Source organism: Chelonoidis abingdonii, chromosome 4 (genome assembly GCF_003597395.2).
Source record: "Chelonoidis abingdonii isolate Lonesome George chromosome 4, CheloAbing_2.0, whole genome shotgun sequence".
NCBI classification, from domain to species: Eukaryota; Metazoa; Chordata; order Testudines; family Testudinidae; genus Chelonoidis; species Chelonoidis abingdonii.
In genome coordinates, this window is record NC_133772.1 from 28,181,535 (window position 1) to 28,202,860 (window position 21,326).

General features: G+C 47.6%; 1 protein-coding gene across 1 annotated transcript in view; it reads left to right on the forward strand.

The window, feature by feature from the left end:
* Positions 1 to 21,326, forward strand: part of LZTR1 (leucine zipper like post translational regulator 1) — a 258,107-nt gene that overhangs the window by 157,745 nt on the left and 79,036 nt on the right. Inside the window, exon 12 of the mRNA XM_032795074.2 lies at positions 18,785 to 18,880. Coding sequence (XP_032650965.1) covers positions 18,785 to 18,880 — 96 coding nt within the window. The remainder of the gene's footprint in view (positions 1 to 18,784; positions 18,881 to 21,326) is intronic.

Here is a 21,326-nt window from a genome sequence, read left to right on the forward strand (position 1 = left end):
ACCATGGACGCACAACGCCGAATTACTGTGCCTAGTGTGGCCGCATGAAATCGAATTTATAATATCAGTTTTATAAAACCGATTTTAACTAATTCGATATTATCCCGTAGTGTAGACGTGGCCTCAATCCATGTCCCTAAAAAGGTACTGGCCTAGGCATATCTTGGTTGGCCTTGCTGGGTCACAGAGTTGAGCAGTCCCCATTGTGTGGTGCTTGCACAACTCTCTCTTATTGAGTTGTAGATCTTTTGTTTACAATTCTGCTGCTGGTCAATGGTCGTTTAACAACTGGCTGAGTGTGTCCTTTGTTGTTACTGGAGAACTAGCAGGGGCGACTCCCAGACTCACAACATATTTCAATAATAACCATATAGCAGAATCTCATAATTTCATACAAAATAGTGATATACATATTTTGACAGAACAATGAATTTCAGCAGATCATGATGTTTCATATGGTATCTTATATGGCATGCTTTTTATGGACTATCACAACCATATATGAATGATGAATATGGGGATGACAAGGTGCTACTTTGAGGTACAGCATGTCACACTTGCCTATAGGCAAAAAACAGGTAGCGTAACATTTCATCCCAGTCACTTGCCCTCCTGTTTCCATACATTTCCAGCATAGGCTTTAGTCTCCCAATGAACCTTTCAACCAAACCATTTGTTTCTGGGTAATAGGGGGCATCCCTCAGTTGTTTTATCCTACACAATTCACTGCATAACTGAAACATGAAATTTGACCCACGATCAGATAAAGTCTCTTTATGGAAACTATCATGTTTTGAAATGCAGTTCAGAATGGTAAGGGGTTGTGGCACTGCCTACCCTGTAACTTTGGATGCCTTAAAGTGCTCTCTTGCTGTAGCTCCCTCTCTGGATGCTCTCTGCCAGCTTACAAACATGCACTGAGTGTCTGGTTCAGCATCTTTGACTCCAGCAGCCTGCTTGTTATACCATAGTAGCAATCTGGTCTCCACCAGCCTTGATTACTATTGGCCAAGTGACCCCAGCACATTCCCAATGCCAAATTTCCCCAAAACTGCCTGCCTTCAGCTTGGGTTGCCAACTTTTTATTGGCTAAAAACTGGACCCCAAAGCCCCAGCCCTGCTCCGCCTCTTCTTCATGGCCCCAGCCTGACTCGGAACCTGCCTGCCTGCAGTTAGAAGGTGGCCTCAGCTGAGCAGGGGCTGGTGCAGGTTGATGACCCTGTGCCCCCCTCCCCCCCACAGTAAACGGACTTTTTGTCAAAAGCCTGACATTGGCAACCCTACTTCGCCTGTTAGCTTGATCACTTTGTTTCCTACAGATGCAAATGTATTATGCATTGTCTTTGTCTTGAACCCAGCAGACTTGCCAATATACATTTCTTTTTGTAGGACTAACCTGCTTATCAGCTCTTCTTGGATTGCTTGGTCTATACATATTTTAATAACATATTTCCAGCACACCAACATAACTCTTTACATGCTAACCACAAGAATATTAATAACTAGAATTCTTCTTCGAGTGATTGCTCATATCCATTCCAGTTAGGTGTGCGAGCGCCGCATGCACGTTCGTCGGAAGACTTTTACCTTAGCCAGACTCGGTGGGTCGGCAGGCCCCCTGGAGTGGCACCGCTATGGCACCGGATATATACCCCTGCCGACCCAACCACCCCTCAGTTTCCTCTTACCGCCCGTGTCGGTCTTTGGAACAGCGGAGCGCAGCTTAGTTGACCTCCACTTCCCTAGCTACTCGCAGTTCTCTTGTTCATTATTGTGTACATAGTTGTAAACTTTTTATATAGTTATACTTAATTTATCTGTTTATAGCATAGTTAGTGTAATATAGTTCAGAGAGGTTTGGGGATTAACCCCTTCCCCGCACCCGGTGCCGGGGCCCATGCCCGGTTCACCAGGTTTCAAACCATGCTCGGCCTGTTGCAAGCCGATGCCGACAGGAGATCCATACGACTCCTGTCTGAAGTGCCTCGGGGAATCGCACCTGACAGCTAAGTGCCACATTTGCAAGGCTTTCAAGCCACGAACAAAAAATGAGCAGAACTTCAGACTTAAACAGCTCCTCATGGATGCGGCTCTCACCCCTCCGCCTTCGGCACCAAGCACTGGTCAATCGGCGGGCAGAAGCACCTCTTCGGCACCAGACCGCGCCGATACCACCAAGGCACCTCGGCACCCGCCGTTGCCGGTACCGCAGTCAGCTCGATGCCGCTCCCTCTCCCCAAAGTCAAGAAAGACTAAGACTCCTGCTGCTTCTGTGCTGCCTGCACCGCAGCCAGAGAGCTCGTCTAAGTCGGATCGCCCGGCACCGACTCCTGCCGCGGCACCGACAATGTCAGCACCGTCAATTCCGGTCCCACGAGGGCCGTCGAGTCCAGTGCCTGTTAGCTCCCTGGCGCGTGCGGCGGTAGAGCTCACTATCCCTTCCACGCCGGAGACATTCTCAATGGCGAGGGATCTGATTGCCATGACGGAGTCAACGCTGCCTCTACCCCTGGCACCGCCGGTGCGGGTAATACAGTATATAGGCAAGCCAGTCTTGATAAGACCACCCTCTGTTGGCACAGCAGACCAGCACCATTCAAGATCACGGTCCCACAGACGCTCTAGGTCCAGACGGCGCTCCGGCTCCCGATGCCGCTCGCAGTCCCAGCACCGTTCTCCTCCTCAGTACCGGTCGCACTCGCGACACCGATCAGCATCCCATTCACCGGCACACTACTCTTGGCACCGTTCCGGCTCCTGGCACCGCTCCAGGCACCGTGACTCCCATAGCCGCTCCTGATGTTGAGCCTTGAGATCTCGGTCAACCTCCCGGCACCACTCCGGTCACAGGTCCTGATCTCGTTCCTGGTACCGGTATGCCTCCCGATACCGGTCTCTGGTGCCGAGTAAAGCAAGGTCCGCTAGGGATAGAAACTCTGCCCAGGGCTTCTCTGCTCCTCCATGGCCATCCAGACACACTTCAGTGTCGTCCCACGTGGACAGCTATTGTGCTCCGGACCGCGATTTGGATGTGTCCACCGGAGTCTTTCAGGAGGCCCAGACCCAGGACCAAGGCCCGCATCAGTGGTCCTTCTGGACACCTTGGGCATACCACTAGGCCCAAGGTGCTTCAGTAGTTCCGTCTCACTCTGCCCCATCAGAGTACCGAGTGCCAGAGGCTACAGCTAGCCATCCTCCTCCGGCTGGTACAAAGGAAGCACCAGTCCACCCACCAGTCTCCCTGGTCCCTTTGGAGCAGGAGGTGGCCCAAGAGCAAGAGGCCACACAGGACGCACTGTTCCCCGGCATCTCCTCTTCCTCTTCTCCGGATTAGGCGGTGGCAGGAACATCCTCCTCGGGCCCTCCTCCAATTGACCTGAGAGCTCATCAGGACCTCCTCAGGAGGGTACCACTCAATATGAACCCCCAGGTGGAGGAGGACCCAGTAGTGAGCATTCTGTCACTGGATACCCCCACCAGAGTGGCTCTACCATTTATCCGGACCATCCAAGCCAATGCTGACACTATATGGCAATCCCCAGCCTCTATCCCTCCTGCGGCCAGGGGAGTCGAGCGTAAATACATGGTACCCTCTAGGGGGTACGAGTATTTGTATGTCTATCCTCCCTGCTCACTGGTCGTTCAGTCCGTGAATGAGAGGGAGCGCCATGGCCAACAGGCGCCAGCCCCGAAGTCAAAACAGGCTAGGCGAATGGACCTACTCGGCCGAAAAGTATATTCGACAGGCACCCTACAGCTCCGGATGGCAAATCAACAAGCCCTGCTTAGCCGCTATAATTACAACACCTGGGCGGAGTGGGTAGGTTTACGGAGTTACTCCCTCAAGACTCCTGCCAAGAGTTCGCTGCCTTCTTGGAGGAAGGGAAAAAGGTGGCCAGAACTTCCCTCCAGGCCTTGCTAGATGCAGCCGATTGAGCAGCCTGGACTCTGGCCTCAGGTGTTGCCATGAGACGCATCTCATGGCTGCAGGTTTCCAACCTCCCACTGGAGCTGCAGTATATCATCCAGGACTTGCCGTTTGATGGCAAAGGTCTTTTTCCGGAAAAGACTGACCCTAGACCGCAAAGCCTGAAGGACAATAGAGTCATAATGCGTTCTCTAGGCATGCATACGCCGGTGACTCAACGCAGGCCTTTCCGTCCCCAGCCTCACCGCCTGTACTTTGTGCCTAGACACAGACAAGACTTGGGCAGGGCGTGGACGAGGTGGGCATACATGCCAGTCAGGACCCCAGGGGGGCCAAAACCAAGGTCCCTCAAAACCACCAACGGGACCAAAGTCCAACTTTTGAAGGTTTGCCCTAGGACGGCGTACCAGTTACAGGCCAGGATCCTTCTCCTCCCTTCTCCAACCGCCTCTCCTATTTGCTCCCAGTATGGTCCCAGTTAACCTCGGATCTCTGAGTCCTACGCACGGTGAAATATGGATACCACCTCCAATTTGTTTCAACCCCACCATTCCACCCTCCAACCCCGTCCCTCTTCAGGATCCCCTCTCATGAGCAATTCCTCTTGCAAGAGGTGTGGATGCTCCTCGCCATGGGAGCGATAGAGGAGGTACCAAAGGACAAAAGGGGAAAGGGGTTTTACTCCTGTTATTTCCTAATCCCCAAGTCAAAGGGAGATCTCAGACCTATCCTAGACCTGCGAGGACTCAACAAGTTTATGATAAAGTTGAAGTTCCGCATGATATCCCTGGGGACCATTATCCCGTCCTTGGATCCTCGAGACTGGTATGCTGCCCTCCATATGAAGGACGCGTACTTTCACATCACCGTCTTTCCTCCGCACAGGAGGTACCTTCGCTTCATAGCCGACCATCAGCACTTCCAGTTTACGGTTCTGCCCTTTGGCCTTTCTTCGGCCCCAAGGATGTTTACAAAGTGTATGGCCGTAGTCGCCGTATATCTCCGCCGACATCGGATATACGTATTTCCGTATCTGGACGATTGGCTAATCCGAGGAACCTCCGAGACACAAGTCACCAAGCATGTGGGCATCGTCAGGGACCTATTCACGCGTCTAGGCCTGATGATCAATATGGAGAAATCCACTCTGGTTCCCACGCAGAGGTTAGACTTCATAGGAGCTACCCTGGACTCCAATCTAGCCAAGGCCTCCTTACCACAGCCACGGTTTCAGGCAATGGCAACAATCATCCGAGGTCTGCAGAATTTCCCGACGACCTCGGCTCGCACTTGTCTCGGTCTCCTAGGTCACATGGACGCACATTCGTGACCAAATAGGCCAGACTCCGCCTCCATCCTCTCCAAACTTGGCTCAACTCCGTATACCGCCTGAGCAGGGACCCAATAGACACGATAGTTACCATCCCCCTGAGCATTCTAGGCTCCCTAGACTGGTGGCTGACTCCCTCCCTGGTGTATGTAGGGCTGCCGTTTCATCCACCCCAACCCTCAATGTCCCTGACGACAGACGCGTCATCTCTTGGCTGGGGTGCTCACCTCGGACACCTTCGTACACAAGGCCTTTGGTCATCTCAGGAACTGGTGCTTCACATAAATGTCCAAGAGCTGAAAGCAGTCCGCCTGGCATGCCAGGTGTTCCAGCAACATCTACAGGGTCGTTGTGTCTCAGTGTTTACAGACAACGCAACGTCCATGTATTACATAAACAAACAGGGAGGGACCCGATCTTCCCCCTTTTGTCAGGAGACCATCCGACTCTGGGACTTTTGCACAGCCCACTCGATAGATCTGGTAGCGTCCTTTCTCCCAGGGGTTCGGAACACTCCAGCAGATCAACTGAGCAGGTCCTTCCTGTGCCACGAGTGGTCGATATGCCCGGATGTTATTCATTCGGTCTTCCAGAAGTGGAGATTTCCCCACATAGACCTGTTCGCCTCCCATGCGAACAGGAAATGCCAGATATTCTGCTCCTTCCAGGGTCTTTCACCGGGGTCGATCTCAGACGCATTCCTAATGCCGTGGAAGAACCAGCTGCTCTATGCCTTCCCACCGTTCCCACTGGTTCACAAGGTCCTGCTAAAACTCCGCAGGGACAGAGCGCAACTAATCATGATCGCTCCAGCGTGGCCCAGGCAACACTGGTACACCACGCTGCTAGACCTGTCGATAGCCAACCCAATTACCCTGCCACTCCACCGAGACCTCATAACGCAGGACCACGGCAGTCTTCGCCACCCAGACCTGCAGGCCCTTCACCTCACGGCATGGCTGCTGCGTGGCTAATCCAGTCGGAGTTGCGTTGCTCTGCTTCGGTACAACAAGTACTCCTGGGTAGCAGGAAGCCTTCCATTCGGTCAACGTATCTGGTCAAGTGGAAGCGTTTCTCCTGCTGGTGTGGAACGCAGAATGTTACTCCCACTGAGGTCGCGATCCCTACCATCTTGGACTACCTCTGGTCTCTTAAGCAGCAGGGCCTGGCGGTATCTTCATTGAGGGTGCACTTGGTGGCTATCTCTACCTTCCACCCAAGGGAGAGTGGCAGCTCCGTGTTCTCACACCCTATAGTTACTAGATTTCTCAAGGATCTGGAACACCTATACCCCCAAGTACACCACTCTGCCCCTACCTGGGACCTCAACCTAGTCTTAAACAGACTTATGTCTCCACCATTCGAGCCGTTGGCAACTTGCTCGCTGCTATACCTGTCCTGGAAGACAGTTTTCCTCGTAGCCATTACATCGGCCAGTCTAGTCTCCGAGCTTCGAGCGCTCACGGTGGACCCACCGTATACTGTCTTTCATAAGGACAAGGTGCAATTGCGACCTCACCCAGCGTTCCTCCCTAAAGTGGTATTGGCCTTCCATACCAATCAGGACACCTTCCTTCCGGTCTTCTTTCCGAAGCCACACTCATCTCGACGAGAACAACAATTGCACTCCCTAGATGTCCGTAGAGCGCTCGCATTTTATATTGATCGGATGAAGCCCTTTCGTAAATCGCCCCAACTCTTCGTTGCAGTGGCTGATCGAATGAAGGGCCTACCTGTCTCCTCCCAGAGAATATCCTCTTGGGTGACAGCATGCATCTGCACTTGCTATGACTTGGCCCATGTTCCCTCCAGCCATCTCACTGCACATTCTACTGGGGCTCAGGCTTCATCGGCTGCCTTCCTGGCTCATGTACCAATCCAGGAAATATATCGCACAGCTACCTGGTCCTCGGTCCACACCTTTGCTTCGCATTATGCGTTGGTTCAACAATCTAGAGATAATGCAGCCTTTGGCTTAGCAGTTTTGCATTCTGCCACATCTCGTTCCGACCCCACCGCCTAGGTAAGCCTTGGGAATCACCTAACTGGAATGGATATGAGCAATCACTCGAAGAAAAAAAGACGGTTACTCACCTTTGTAACTGTTATTCTTTGAGATGTGTTGCTCATATCCATTCCAAACCCACCCTCCTTCCCCACTGTCGGAGTAGCCGGTAAGGAGGAATTGAGGGGTGGCTGGGTCGGCAGGGGTATATATCCGGTGCCATAGCGGTGCCATTCCAGGGGGCACCCAGCCGACCCAGCGAGTGTTGCTAGGGTAAAAGTCTTCTGACGAACGTGCACACAGCATGCGCACACCTAACTGGAATGGATATGAGCAACACATCTCAAAGAACAACAGTTACAAAGGTGAGTAACCATCTTTTTCATCAGTTTTCATATGGTACCTTCTTTGGATAAATATGACAACCATGCGTTATGTCATAGATTTGTCAGGCATGGTAACAGTTATATAGTTACAGACAGTGAATCTTTTTCCAGTGTACAACCCTGCAGGACTAAACCATATGACCAAGAGGGTTCTACATCACCACTTGAAGCTTAGGTTGGGTTTCCACTGGAGGACCCTGTGAAGTTAGGCTTGGCAGGAAGTGCTGTCCAGCAGGGCCTGTGTGGCAGCCCCTCAGCCCATTCATTGGCTGATGCTAGTATTTAAACTAGGAACCCATCATGAGTAGCTGTCTGAGCAACAATGCAGACTGCCTATCTGTTTCCATTCCAGACCCTGTTTGTTGTACACCTTAAACTCTGGCTTCGCACCCTGGTTTGTCCACAACTTTGCAATTTGATAGCTGTCTGTGACCTGGCACCTGACCCCAACTTCCTGATATCCTTACCCAGCTGACCCACATTGAATTTGCAAATACCTGGAGGATGAAAGGGTGATCACTAGCAGCCAGCCTGGATTTATTAAGAACAAATCATGCCAAACCAGCTTCATTTTCTTCTTTTGATGAGATAACTGGTTTGGTGGATAGGGGGATTGCGGTGGACATAATATACCTGGACTTCAGCAAGGTTTTTTATACAGTCCCACATAACATTCTGATGGGTAAGCTGCAGAAATGCAGGCTACCATTAAGTGGATACATAATTGGTTAAACAATTGCAAACAAAGAGAAACTATTGATGGAATGATGTTAGATTAGAAGGTGGTCTCAAGTGAGGTTCCACTGGGATCTGTTCTGGCTTCGGTGTTTAACACCTTTATTAATGATCTGGATGTACAACATACTAATCAAATTTGCAGATGACACAGTGCTAGTGGGGGGATTGCAAACACTTTGGAGGATAGAATAAAATTCAAAGGGATCTTGATAAATTGGAGAACTGGGCTAGACAACTAAATGAAATTCAACAAAGACAAATGTAAGGTGCTACACTTAGGGAAGAAAAATCAAACGCACAAATACAGAATGGGAGATAACTAGCTTGGCAGCAGTACTGCTAGGAAGGACCTGGGATTTATCGTGGATCACAAGCTCAACATGAGTCAACAATGCAATGCTGTTGTAAGAGTCTGATAGAGGTCTCTCTACAGAATTGGGGAGCGGGCAGATACCGGACACAGTGTTGGTATATAATACTCTAAATGCATTTTACAATATAAACCCCACTCACTCCACATTCACACTCCTTTCATACTACACCAGAGTTCTACATAGGTCAGAATGAAATCCCAATGGCCAGTCAAAATTCAGTCCGATCACAAGGCGTGGGGAGCCAGCGTTACAAATCTCTTCTTTTTCAGAGTTCTGGATCAGTGTCTGACTCCAAATTTCAGATATGTTAGGCAATTATTTATAGACCAGTTTGTCATGTCATCAACTTTGTTTCTGTTTATGAAGCCTTTCACCTCTCACTCCAGGCAAACATTTCTGGGCAGGCCACCATAATCTAAGACGTTCCATTTCCCCCAGTTCTTGCATAACTGCACATATGGTGTTATTCCCTTCTCTGCTAATGCTTCATATTCCCTATGGACTTAAAATTTGTTTTCGCACAGACATTTCTTGATCACTCATATCCTTGAATTCTTGCTTTAGCTGCCAGCACGCAATTCACGTGCTCATGTCAAACATACAGCATTTATACTAGGCCTATATGACCTGTAGTGTTTTAAAAAACATATACATCACAACATTGTTGCAAAAAAGGTAAATGCACTGTTGCATTAACAGAGGCATAGCATACAAGTCAAGTCCTGGGAGGTGATAGTATCTTTCTACTTGGGACTGATTAGGCCTCAGCTGGAGTACTGTGCCCAGTTTAGTTCACCACTGCACAGAAAGTATGTAGAAAAACTGGAAAGGACCCAGAGGTAATCAACAAGAATGATCAAAGGAATGAAATGCAAGCCATGTGAGCAAAGGCTGAAGGAACTGGGCATGTTTAGTTTGGAAAAGAGCAGACTGAGGGGAGACATCATGGCAGTCTTCAAATATTGCCATTAAAAAGATGGAGGAAAATTATTCTTTCTTGCCATAGACAGCAGGACAAGAGGCAATGGGTTCAAACTAGAGCATAGCAGATTTAGATTGAATCTCAGGGAAAACTTCCTACCCAGGGGTGAAAGTAGGGGCTGGGCTGGGGCTGGCTCTGGCCCCCAGAAGGGCTGGGGCCTTGGGCTGAAGGGACAGGGATGTGGGGGTCAGAGCCAGCTCCAGCCCGACCTGTACTGGTAAAGGGCTCTGGCAGGAGCTTAAAGGGCCCAGGGCTCGGCCGCCGCTACCACCCCGGGCCCTTTAAACCGTTGCCGGAGCCCCAGCTGCCACTGCTACTTCAAGGCTCCAGGGGCTATTTAAAGGGCCTGGGGCTCCCCTGCCTCTACCACCCTGGGCCCTTTAAATAGCCGCTGGAGCCCTGGGGTAGCAGCAGCAGCTGGGCTCCAACAGCTATTTAAAGGGCCCAGGGCAGTAGAGGCAGCGGAGATCTGGCAGCAATTTAAAGGGCTCTAGCTGCTGCTGGGAGCCCCAAGCTCTTTAAATTGTCACCTGGGGAAACTGAGGTGCCATACCGGTGCGTACCAGCTTAGTTTCACCTCTTTTCCTACCTCTAAGAACAGTAGGACAATGGAACAGACTGCCTAGGGAGGTTGTGGAATCTCCTTCACTGGAGGTTTTCAAAAAGAGGCTGGATAGCCATCTGTCTTGGATGGTTTAGACACCGTATATCCTGCATCTTGGTAGGGGTTACAGATGATCTTTGTGTGTCCTTCTAACCCTATGGTTCTATGATTCTGTGTTTCTAACCCCAACTCTGCTATTCGCCTGCCATCTGCAAATTGTGCCTGACTCCGACTTTCTGATATTCTGACCCATCTTGACCCTGATCCTGGAATCTCCCTGCAGGTTGGTTCCTGACTCTGACTTCCTGGCATTCTGACCTGGCTCATGTCCAACTCATCTCCTAACTGCAATTTAGCAGCTGACCAGTGAACGCAGGCTGCCTGTGACATGGCCCTGATAGCCAGCAGGCATTAAAGGGCCCATAAGGTCACTTCAGACAGACACCTTATCAGCCACATCATCAAGATTATTCCAGAAAGACAAGATCTGGATCTAGTTTTACCAAACAGCCTGTCCTCTACCTTTGGGCAGGCAATCTGTTTGACTTGCTTATCAAGGGCTGTTACCTAATCTATGACTGTGTATTAATTATATTGATTACTTAAGAATTCCCAGTTATCACTTTGAGGTTTGACAGATTCTTGTCTCAAGATCAGGCCCAGTATTATGAAAATCACTGTTCAGTGGGAACCCCAGTGTGCATGGTCACACTTTAGGAACCTTCCTGTATTTGCAATATTTTTATTAATACATTTAGCAAGTCACAAACACTCTTACCCAGCAAGGTGGGTAAAGATACAGAACGTACATCTAAACATCCGCACACTTACACCGTCCCTTGCAGCACAACCTGAAATCTTAGCCATTATCTTTTTCATCACACTCATCTTCCTTATCACCATTGCCAGTGGCCATCATCCTGGCACCTCCCAAGGGTTACATCTTTCCCTCCCAGGGCTGGCTTTACCATTTTTGCTGACCCAAGCGCCTGAACTGCTGAAGCAAAAAAAAACAAAAAAAAAAGGCCGCCCGGACTGTGCCGCCCCGAGAATGGATGGAATACTGCCCCTTAGCATGTGCCACCCCAGGCACGTGCTTCCTCCGCTGGTGCCTGGAGCTGGCCCTGGGCCCTGTTTCCTCCTCAAGCACACAGGCTGGAATACAATATTTATGATATGTTTGCTGATGCCAGTAAGCCTAATATATATTCAGTAGGGGTTTCTCCCCTCTTTATTATTTGTATTTCCTCACCCTACTAAAGTTGGGTTGCCTTGCTCCTGTATGTTAGTATATTAATAATCTCAACTTATTATCATAGATGTCAGTTCATTGCCTTGGCACTCCTGTGGTCAGACATGTGCAGATGTTTCTATCCTAAAAATCCAAAATCTGGTGTTAGTTCATATTCCTGTGACTGCCTAGCATTGTTATGTACAAACTTCTCCCTTAAATATTCCCAGTTCTCCAAAACTTAGGGGTGACCATTCATCTGTGCCAAATTTCATAGGCCTCAAATCTTATGCTAATTGCTGAAGCGTCTTACAAGAGACAGACCTATAGGTTCCTTGTGTTACTGCTAAATAAAATAAATACTAACATAAGCTCTATGGGCTACAGAGCAGCAGATCACTTGTGAACATCCCATCCCCATCGATTCAAGGACAGGCTGTCTTGCGTCTACAGTGTTTGGGAAGCAATAATGTTAGAAAGATAGGTCCTAAGAACTGTAGGATCAGGTGATGCCATGCAATTTCTGTCCATCGCCACCCTCTCACCTCTCCTTTTCAGGGACCCCTCTCATGAGTCACTATTTTTGCAGTAGGTCCAAACTCTGTGTGCTCTGGGTACTCTACAGGAGGTTTGTTGGAAAGAGTTTCTTCTGCTGGTACTTCCTGATCCCCAAGTCCAATCTCCGCCATTTCACCACGTACATCAAATACATCAAATTTAATGTGGTTACCTTTGCTACTATTCTTCCCGCACTGAATTGCGATGAGTGATTTGCTGCTTTTGATCTCTAGGATGATTATTTTCAAGTGGCTATCTTCCCAGGCCACAAGAAGTTCAGCAGATTTCTCTTTACTGGTCAACACTGTCAGTACATGGTTCTCTTCTTTAGCCTGTCATCAGCCCCTTACATCTTTTCCAAATGCATGATGATGACAGCAGTCTTTTGGAGTTCACATCTTATTGTACTTAGGCAATTGGCTGGTGAGAGGCAGATCCAAGGAATAAGTCTTCAGTCACGTTCAGGTCACATTGGACCACTTCAATTGATTGGGATTGATTTTGAACACACCAATGTTGACCTTGAATCCAACTAAAAAATCAAGTTCATTGGGACCCTACAAGTTTGAGGGCCTTTCTCCCATGCAAATGTTTGAAGCAAGACGGCATCTTGTCCTTTTCAGTCATGGTTGAGGTTTATCTATTGCCCAAGTTGCCAGTAATTGGACAGGCTTGTTCAAGTGTCTCCTGAGATAGCAGACTCATTACAGTGGTGAACAGAACAGTGTGTGCTAGGGTGTTAGCTTTACCTATTCTCCACTGGCTAGAAGAGTAGTCATTGATTCCTCTACAATAAGTTGGGGAGTGCATTTGGGAGCATTGAAAGTTCAAGGCTTGTGGTTGTAATCGGATCACATTAGGGCACAGCAATCCAAGTGCTCGCCAACAATATGACTGCAATGTATTATGTGCACAAGTAGGGAGGAGCCTGCTCCAACCAGCTACATCAGGAGGCAATACATTTATGGCATTTCTGCATCAGGGAGAGCATCATTCCCTCAGCAGCTCACTTATTCTGTGGTCCAGAATCATTTGGGAAATCACCTCAGCAGGAATTTCTCCCAGGCTCACGAGTGGTCTCTGAAATCCAGGGTGCTGAGGTCCATCTTCACAGAATGGGGCATCCTGGCTATCAACTTGTTTTCAATGAGACACAACAAGAAGTACCATCAGTTTTGCTCTTGAATGGGTTTAAGTCCAGGCTCCTTAACCGATGCCTTCCACCTCAGTTGAGGATTGGCTGTGAACCCAGTGATCCTACAGGCTCTGATCCCAGTGATTCCACAAGCTGAAGTTGGATCAGGCCAAAATGATTGTCATTGCCTCAGCTTGGCTGAGGCAATGTTGGTTCTCCAACCTACTCAGTGTATTGATTCAGCCTCCCATATCTCTTCCTCTTCATCCCAACCAACTAACTCAGCAGTATAGTCTACCTTGTGACAATAACATCTGCAAGAAGAGTATGTGAGCTACAGGCTTAATGGCGGAGTCTCTGCACGTGCACATTTTCAGAGACAAAGTGGTTCTACAGCTATATCCAAAATTTTTGCCAAAAGGGTTTTCACAGTTTCACCTGAACCAGCTAATTAATAATATATGGAGATATACCTATCTCATAGAACTGGAAGGGACCCTGAAAGGTCATTGAGTTCAGCCCGCTGCCTTCACTAGCAGGACCAAGTACTGATTTTTGCCCCAGATCTCTAAGTGACCCCCTAAGGATTGAAATCATAACCCTGGGTTTAGCAGGCCAATGCTCAAACCACTGATAGTTTATTTACTAGTGTTCTTTGCTGAACGGCAGTTGAATGTGAATGAACAGTGACTTCCCATATTGGATGTGAGACAGTGCTGGGTGTTTGACCTGGACAGAACTAAGCCTTTTTGAGCATCGCCTGTTTGTCTCCTAGCAGATCGAATGAAGGGTCAGGCAGTCTCGGTGCAAATGATTTCCAGATGAATAACTTCCTGCAATACATCAGCTCAGACCATGCCTCCACAGAGATTGCAGGCTCTTTCAATGAGGGTCCAAGCAACATCATTAGCATTCCTCAATTTTCAGTGTTGGACATTTGCAGGGTTGTTACCTGGTCTTTTATACATACATTTAACCAGGCACTATGTGATCACTATTGTGTCTAGGTCAGAGACAAACTTTGGGAAGGCAGTCCTGCAGATATTGTTTAAGTAGACTCTTAAGCCCCACTTCCTATGAATACTGCTTGTGAGTCATCTAAGTGGAATACACATCTGCAGCCACTTGAAGAAGGAAAGAAGGAAAGATAGGTACTTACCTGTATTTTAACTCTTGTTCTTCAAGATGTGGGTATGACGTTCCCGTCTAGTGTTATCTAGATCGGTGATCTGCTAGGTCACTCCAGTCCTTGACTCTGGGAGCCAGCCTTACCTTCCACTGCTGTGAGAACCTCCACTCCTGGGTTGTTCACACAGCCTCTGGCATGTAAGCTGCTCCTTGGATTGTGCAACCAAATGACAGTAGCCAATATCTCTGGTCCCAGACACAACCCTAGCAACTTCCATCTTGCAGTGTCCAGTTATGCCCGCTGGACACTGCAAGCTTATATGAGTTTGTCAATTTAACAAAGAAATTGATGTGTACCAGGCTTGTTATCCCAAGGGGACTCTCTGACATGCTTCAAACCAAACACACTGCTTCAGGTAGAATAAACAAACAGATTTATTAACTATAGAGATAGATTTTAAGTGATTATAAATCAAAGCATAACAAGTCAAATTTAGTCAAATGAAATAAAAGCAAAACGCATTTTAAGCTGATCTTAACACTTTAAGTGATCTTACAAACATAGATGCTTCTCACCACAGACTTCCTGGTTTCCCTTCAGCCAGGCTCTCCCCTTTGATCAGCGCTTCAGTCACTTGGTAGTGATGTCTGTAGATGGAGGCAGAAGAGAGAGCAAGGAGGATGGCAAACATCTCTCCCTTTTATCATGTCCTTTCTTCCTCCTTGGCTTTGCCCCCCCAGAGTCAGGTGAGCATTACCTCATTGCAGTCACAAACTGACCAAAGGAAGGGCAGTGACTCACTCAAGAGTCCAACAGATCCTTTTTTTTTTTTTTGCCTAAGCCTGCATCCTATCTTCCTGTGAGGCTGGGCTGGTTTTGTCCCATACATACCCTGATGAGGTGTTAACTGCCACTCTGCTCTTGGAGAATTTTTGCCTGGGCTTATTTTAAGCCATGAAGACACATTTTCAGCCTCATAACTATATACATGAAATTATAACCTATAACATTACTATAACATTATTGTAACGACAATTACTATAACATCACTATAACAACAATGCTTAGTGCATCATGAGCCTTCTGAAGATACCCAACATGACAAACTTTGCATTGGATACCACATAATCATTTTACAAGGATGAACATGGAGGTGCTGGGTGTTCCCCCAAGTACAGAGCATCACAGTGGCTGCAGATGTGTATTCCCTGGACCACTCTCCATCCCCTCTGTATTGGGGTCTCTATTTTTGATGTTTGGTGCAAAGGAACTGAGGGTGGTCAGGGTGACGCTGCCTTTATATAGCCAAAGGAGGAGATAGAGCCACAGGGCATGAACATCCGTTCCCCCCATATACTGCTAGGCAGAATTCTCCAGCTGCAGTGAACTGGGTGTGCGCACACCTGTGTGGAATACATGTCTGCACCCACATCTTGAAGAACAAGTTACAGTACAAGTAAGCAACAGTCTTTTTCCCCATATGCTTTCAATGGACGGGAAAGATCATTGTCCAAGCTAGTTCTTCAGAGCAGTTCCCGCTTTTTACCAGCATCATTTCAGGCTTGCCTGGGTTGTGTTTGTTCCAGCTGCTCTTCATCCAAGAGCTGACCTCTTGTAAGTACTCTGACATCTCAGTAGTGGCAGTGGTTTCCTCAGTGGAGAGTAGATCTAAAGTTGGGGTCATCATATTGCTGACAGGCGAGCCCAGGATATCTCACTTTCTGAAGAGAGAGGGAGATGGTATGGTTCCCTGCTGGGGAAGAAGAGCAGTTTTCATCTCAACTCTCTGGGTTGTGCTAGAGAGGAACAATTGGAGCCAATGTAGTGTTGTACCATGTACTCTAGTTATGTTATATTAGCAGTACCTTGTGGCCTACACCCACGTATTAAAAAATAAATAATAATCAGTCCATCTTTTGGGTTCCTTTCCAGCCTTTAGAGAATTAGTTTGTTGAGTGTGTGTGTGTGCGTGTGTGTGTAAAACGGGGAGAGAGATAGCTTACTGAGGGAAAGCCAGGTCAAAGAGATGAGTTCTGTATTTAGTTCAGAATGAGATGAGGCCATGGGAACATAAGAATTGCCATTTTAGATTAGATTGGTGGTCCATGTAATCCGATAACCTGTCTCTGAAAGGGTGCATCCACACCGCATTTTTCCTTCAGTGACATGTAGTGCACATACCCGTGTAGCACCCCCCCACCCCAGCATGGGTCTAAATAGAAGTGTGGCTGGTGAGTAGAGTAAAGACATACCTAGATGGCACTTTACTAATCCAAGCTGTGCCTCCCCATCTACAATGCAGTTTTTAGCAGTGTATTGTCCCACTGCTAGGAGTCCAGCAGCAGGGAAAGGCTTCAACAGGGGGAGGCATTAGGGGAAGTAGCTCCCTGCTACTGGAGCCCTTCCCCCACCACAGGGAAGGACTTTGGCAGCTCCCTGCTTCTGCAACACTTCCTTGCCGCAGGGAAAGGCTGTTATGACCCGCAGGTCTCAAACCCAAGCCTGCAAGATTCATGGGAGCAGCCATGCTCCAACCTTCCATCTGGCAGCTGGCTAGTAATAGCTTATCTGGGACTCAAAGCCCAGCAACAGTGTGAGGCTCTGTCCTTGAGGTCTGATTGGTGGAGTCCCAGAGTGGATGACTGATGCTACTTAAACCAGAAGCAGGAACAGGAAGCTGTCCGAAGAACTGGGATGCACCCTGTTCTGGACTGTGCGCCTTGTGCTTCCTGCTCTGCTACCCATTCCAGCCTCCTGCTATCCGATCCTGTTTCCCTAGTTTGATTTCCTGGCATCCTGATCCATCCTGTCATCTGACTTGTGATTCCTTTCCTCCAGTTTGTCTCCTGCCTCTGATCCCCTGGGTATTCTGACCCAGCCTGAGTCTGGTTCCTGACATGGGTTTCTGATCTCCATTTTGTCTCCTGCTTCTGATCTCACAGTATCCTGTCTCATGATTGAGACAGTATCCTGTATCCTGTCAGTATCTCAGTATCAGTATCTCAGTATCAGTATCTGACAGTATCTCACAGTATCCTGTCTCATGACAGTATCCTGTCTCATGTCTCCTGTCTCATGATTGTGGTCTGGCTGCCCACAACCTGGCCATGACAAAGGCTCCAGTAGCAGGAAGAGGCTCTGGCAGAGGAGAGGTAGTGGGAAGAGGCTGAGCCTTTCTCTGCTGTCTTGCCTCTGCCAGAGTCTTTCACTGATACGTTTAGCTACACATCACAGAGTGGATGCGGTGTGCTTTTCACTGCAGCATGTAGCTATATGTACACTACACACTGCCGAAAGTGGTGTGCAATGTAGACATAGCCACAGTGACCAGCACAGAAGAGTTATTTGCATATTCACAGCATATTTGTTGAAAAAGAAATAACTGTACAGTGGCTATGCCAGCCAACCCACAAAACTAGAGCACAAGGGGTCATCAATGGGGAAGATAATGTGATTCTGCTTCAGAAAGTGTACAATATTCCAGTAAATTTGCAGACTGTCAGGAGAAGAGAATCTGTAAACTTAGAATCTGTAAGTCATTGAGACACAAATATGGAATCCCACTGAGCCATTTTGAGAGAGAAAGTGCTATGTAATAACCTAAGATAGATATGATAACTGTACCTATATTGTGAAAAGTGATATTTAAGAACTCCAACTTCCAAGCTAGTGAATACCTTCTGAAAGATAATGGTCAACAGTTTTCAGTATCATGCCTCAAGTTTCCTAAAAGCCATTTTTTAATTATTGAAATTAAAACATTTTTCAGATTTTTTAATTATGGAAAAAACAATTTTGTTTCTTCTCTAATAATTAAAACAAAGACCAAACATGAAAGAAAAACACATCACTTTTTGGCCAAGAACAAGCATGAGAAATCTGAGCTCAAGAATAACTTTTTCAGAAAGCTAAAAGCACTTGAAAAGGCCACAAACTGCATTCCTATAAAAGCCTTTGCAGAGGATTCACAGAATGCTGTTAAATTGGTCCAAATATTAAAGAGCAGCAGCAAACAAATGTTACTCTTATTTTGAAAAGAAAAGGACTCTAAACATCACATATAACTACAGGCGACAGATCCCATGGTTACTGAACATAGTCATCACCCTTCTCCTCGGGGCTTATGATGAAAGAATCTCCTTAACCAATTTTACTAAGTGTTTTGTAGGAAGAGAGGGTGGAATTTTGCCCACATGTGTACGGTAGACACTAATGGTCCCTTTGTTTGCTATCACAGTATGTTCTAATAGTTAAAGTAAAATCATCAGACCCTGGACCCAAAGCTGGAAGGGGTGAAGGACCCTCCACTCCCACTGTCTTCCAGGATGATGCAATTTGTGAGTCCACTTATAACATATTGTGCTTTCACACTCATTACTGACAGAAGGAAGACCGAGTCCGGGGACATGCAGCCATTGTCACAGCTCGCTGTAAGTGGCTAAGGAAGAAAATTATACAGGCAAGGGAGAGATTGAAACAGGCAAGTATTTCACAGAAATAGTCTTAATTAACTGTCCAAATTTGAAAACAGTTATTCAGCAGACAAAGAATGATAAAAAAGATAGGAAATCTCAGTCTATTTTCAATCTGTGATATAGACTTGTAGGACCAATGGAGCAGTGCAAGGAGTTTTAGACTGGGCTTAACCAGTCTGCCCTCAACAAAGGGCATTGGGGGTGTTTTGAGGCAGGCAATGGGCATGATGGAAAGGGGCTGATGTGTGATGCACTCCACTGATCCTGTACTGTCTGAGTGGTTCCTATCAGGCTTTTTAGCTGGTGCAAGTTGGAACATCCCTGGGGCTGCTTTAACTTGAGTGGAGACGAAGTGGCCCCCAGACAACTCAGGCTTAAGGAAGGTGTAAAGCTGGCTTAGAGCAGGCCTGTTGCCAAGAGGAGGCACTAAAGGGTGCTGCCTTCTCACTTGCTATTTATAGCTGTCTCAGCCAGAGCTCCCAGCACTGAACAGGGTGTTGAGAGAAAATCTCGACACTTCTGCCATCCTGCCAGCAGTGGCTGCTGTGGGGCTGTGTCCCTTGCAAGGCAGCAGTCTCCACTCAATTTCTGCCACTGCTATCTGCTGAAGACATCACCAGGGAGAACCAGATGCAGAGAAGGGGTCCACCAGGGGCAGAACTGCAGGAGGAGTCTGGGGAGCATGGGGAAGGGAGCCAAAGAAGCATATAGAGGGGGACAAAGGGAGGTAGGGCAGAGGTAAGGGAGCAGAAGGACCTGCCGCTCAAGGGGTATAAGGACCTGCAAGCAGTGGGGGAAGAAAGATGATAGGGGTGCAGTGGGCTGAAAGCAGAGTAATGGGGAAGGAAGGGGAAGGCTGTGATCATGGATGAGGGGATGAGAGTTGATACATTGACTTCAGTAGGATTAAAGTCAAAGAGAGACCAAAGGAGATGGAAGATCTGAAGGGAGAAGGAGAAAAAAGGAAGAGAGACCAAAGACTGGGGCCCTGGGTTGGGAGGGGATACCATAGGGACAAGGAGGTAACCCCTTGTAATTTGGGAAGAGACTCCAGTGAGAGGTGGGAAAGACCCTGAGGATCCCAGAACTGTTGGGAGTGACTTCAGGGAAGACAGAGAGAAGAGAAGGACCTGCAGGGTAGTGATGGAGGGATTTCAACAAAGAGGGACACGGTAGTGGGGATTACTCAAGGGAAGAGAAGATAGTTCCCCGGAGAGTTGGGATAAGAGACTGCAGGATGTAGGGAAAGAGCCTAGGAGACACAGGAGGCAGGGGAGAGTTTGTACATCCAAAGAGGGATAGAAAGATAGGGACTGCAGAGCAGGAAGACAGTGAGGCTGAGTATTGGAGCTATTAGAGGAAAAAGAGAAGGGAGCAGGTCTGGGTGGAGGGAGAGATTCAGGTTCCATCTCTTTTTACATAGCCTCAGTCACCTTGTACCTAATCACCTCCCAGGCATTTAAAATTATCCTGTCTGCAAGGTCATCACTAGGTATATCTGGAGAGGCCCAACTCCCTTTCACACAGTTTCCACAAACCAGCTCCAACCACTCTGTATGGTTCTTTCCTCTGAAGCCCAGTACTGGCAGAAAGCTGACCTGCTGCACTAACTCTGCAGCTAATAGCAAATTCTAGTCTGTTCTGCTCCTACTGGCTGTCTATTACACTATGAAGTGGGGGCAGGAAAAGAGATGCCAAGGAGCAGCAGTCCTCTCCTCTCTGCCCATGGCAAGGTTCCCCAGGGTATATAAGGCAGGAGAAGGGAGATATATGCACAAGGGGTGTAGGAGTTAGCTTGATACATAGTCAATGTATCACATGTTAAGTAGATTACAAAATGGCTAACTGATAGATCTCAAAGTAGTTGTTAATAAGGAGTCACCATTAGGGTTGTTTCTAGTGTGGTCCCTCAGGGATCGTTTTTGTGGCAAATACTATTCAATATCTTTATCAATGATCTGTATGAAAATATAAAATTAATAGTAAAGAGACAGACTGGTGAAACGGTAATGATAGGGACAGGTCAGTTCTACAGAGAGACCTGGATTGCTTAGTAAACTGGGTACAGTCAAACAATGTGCATTTTAATAGGTCACACATTCATAGAGCCTGTCTTTTAGAAAGCGGTAACTCAGAAAATTACTTAGGAGTCATGGTGGATAATCAATTGAACATGAGTTCCCAGTAATGCTGTAGCTCTGAGGGCTAATGCAATCTTTGGATGTGTAAACAAAGGAAATACTGAGTAAGGAGAAGTTATAGTCTCTGTGTACTGTGTTGGTGAGATCATTACTGAAATATAATGTCCAGTTCTGGTGTCCAAAACTCAAAAAGGATCTTGGGAGGGGGAAAAGGATTCATAATGGAGCTACAGCTATGATTTGTGATCTTTAAAACCTGTGCAACATAAAAGGCTGAAGAAGCTCAATCTATTTATCTTTTATCTATTAT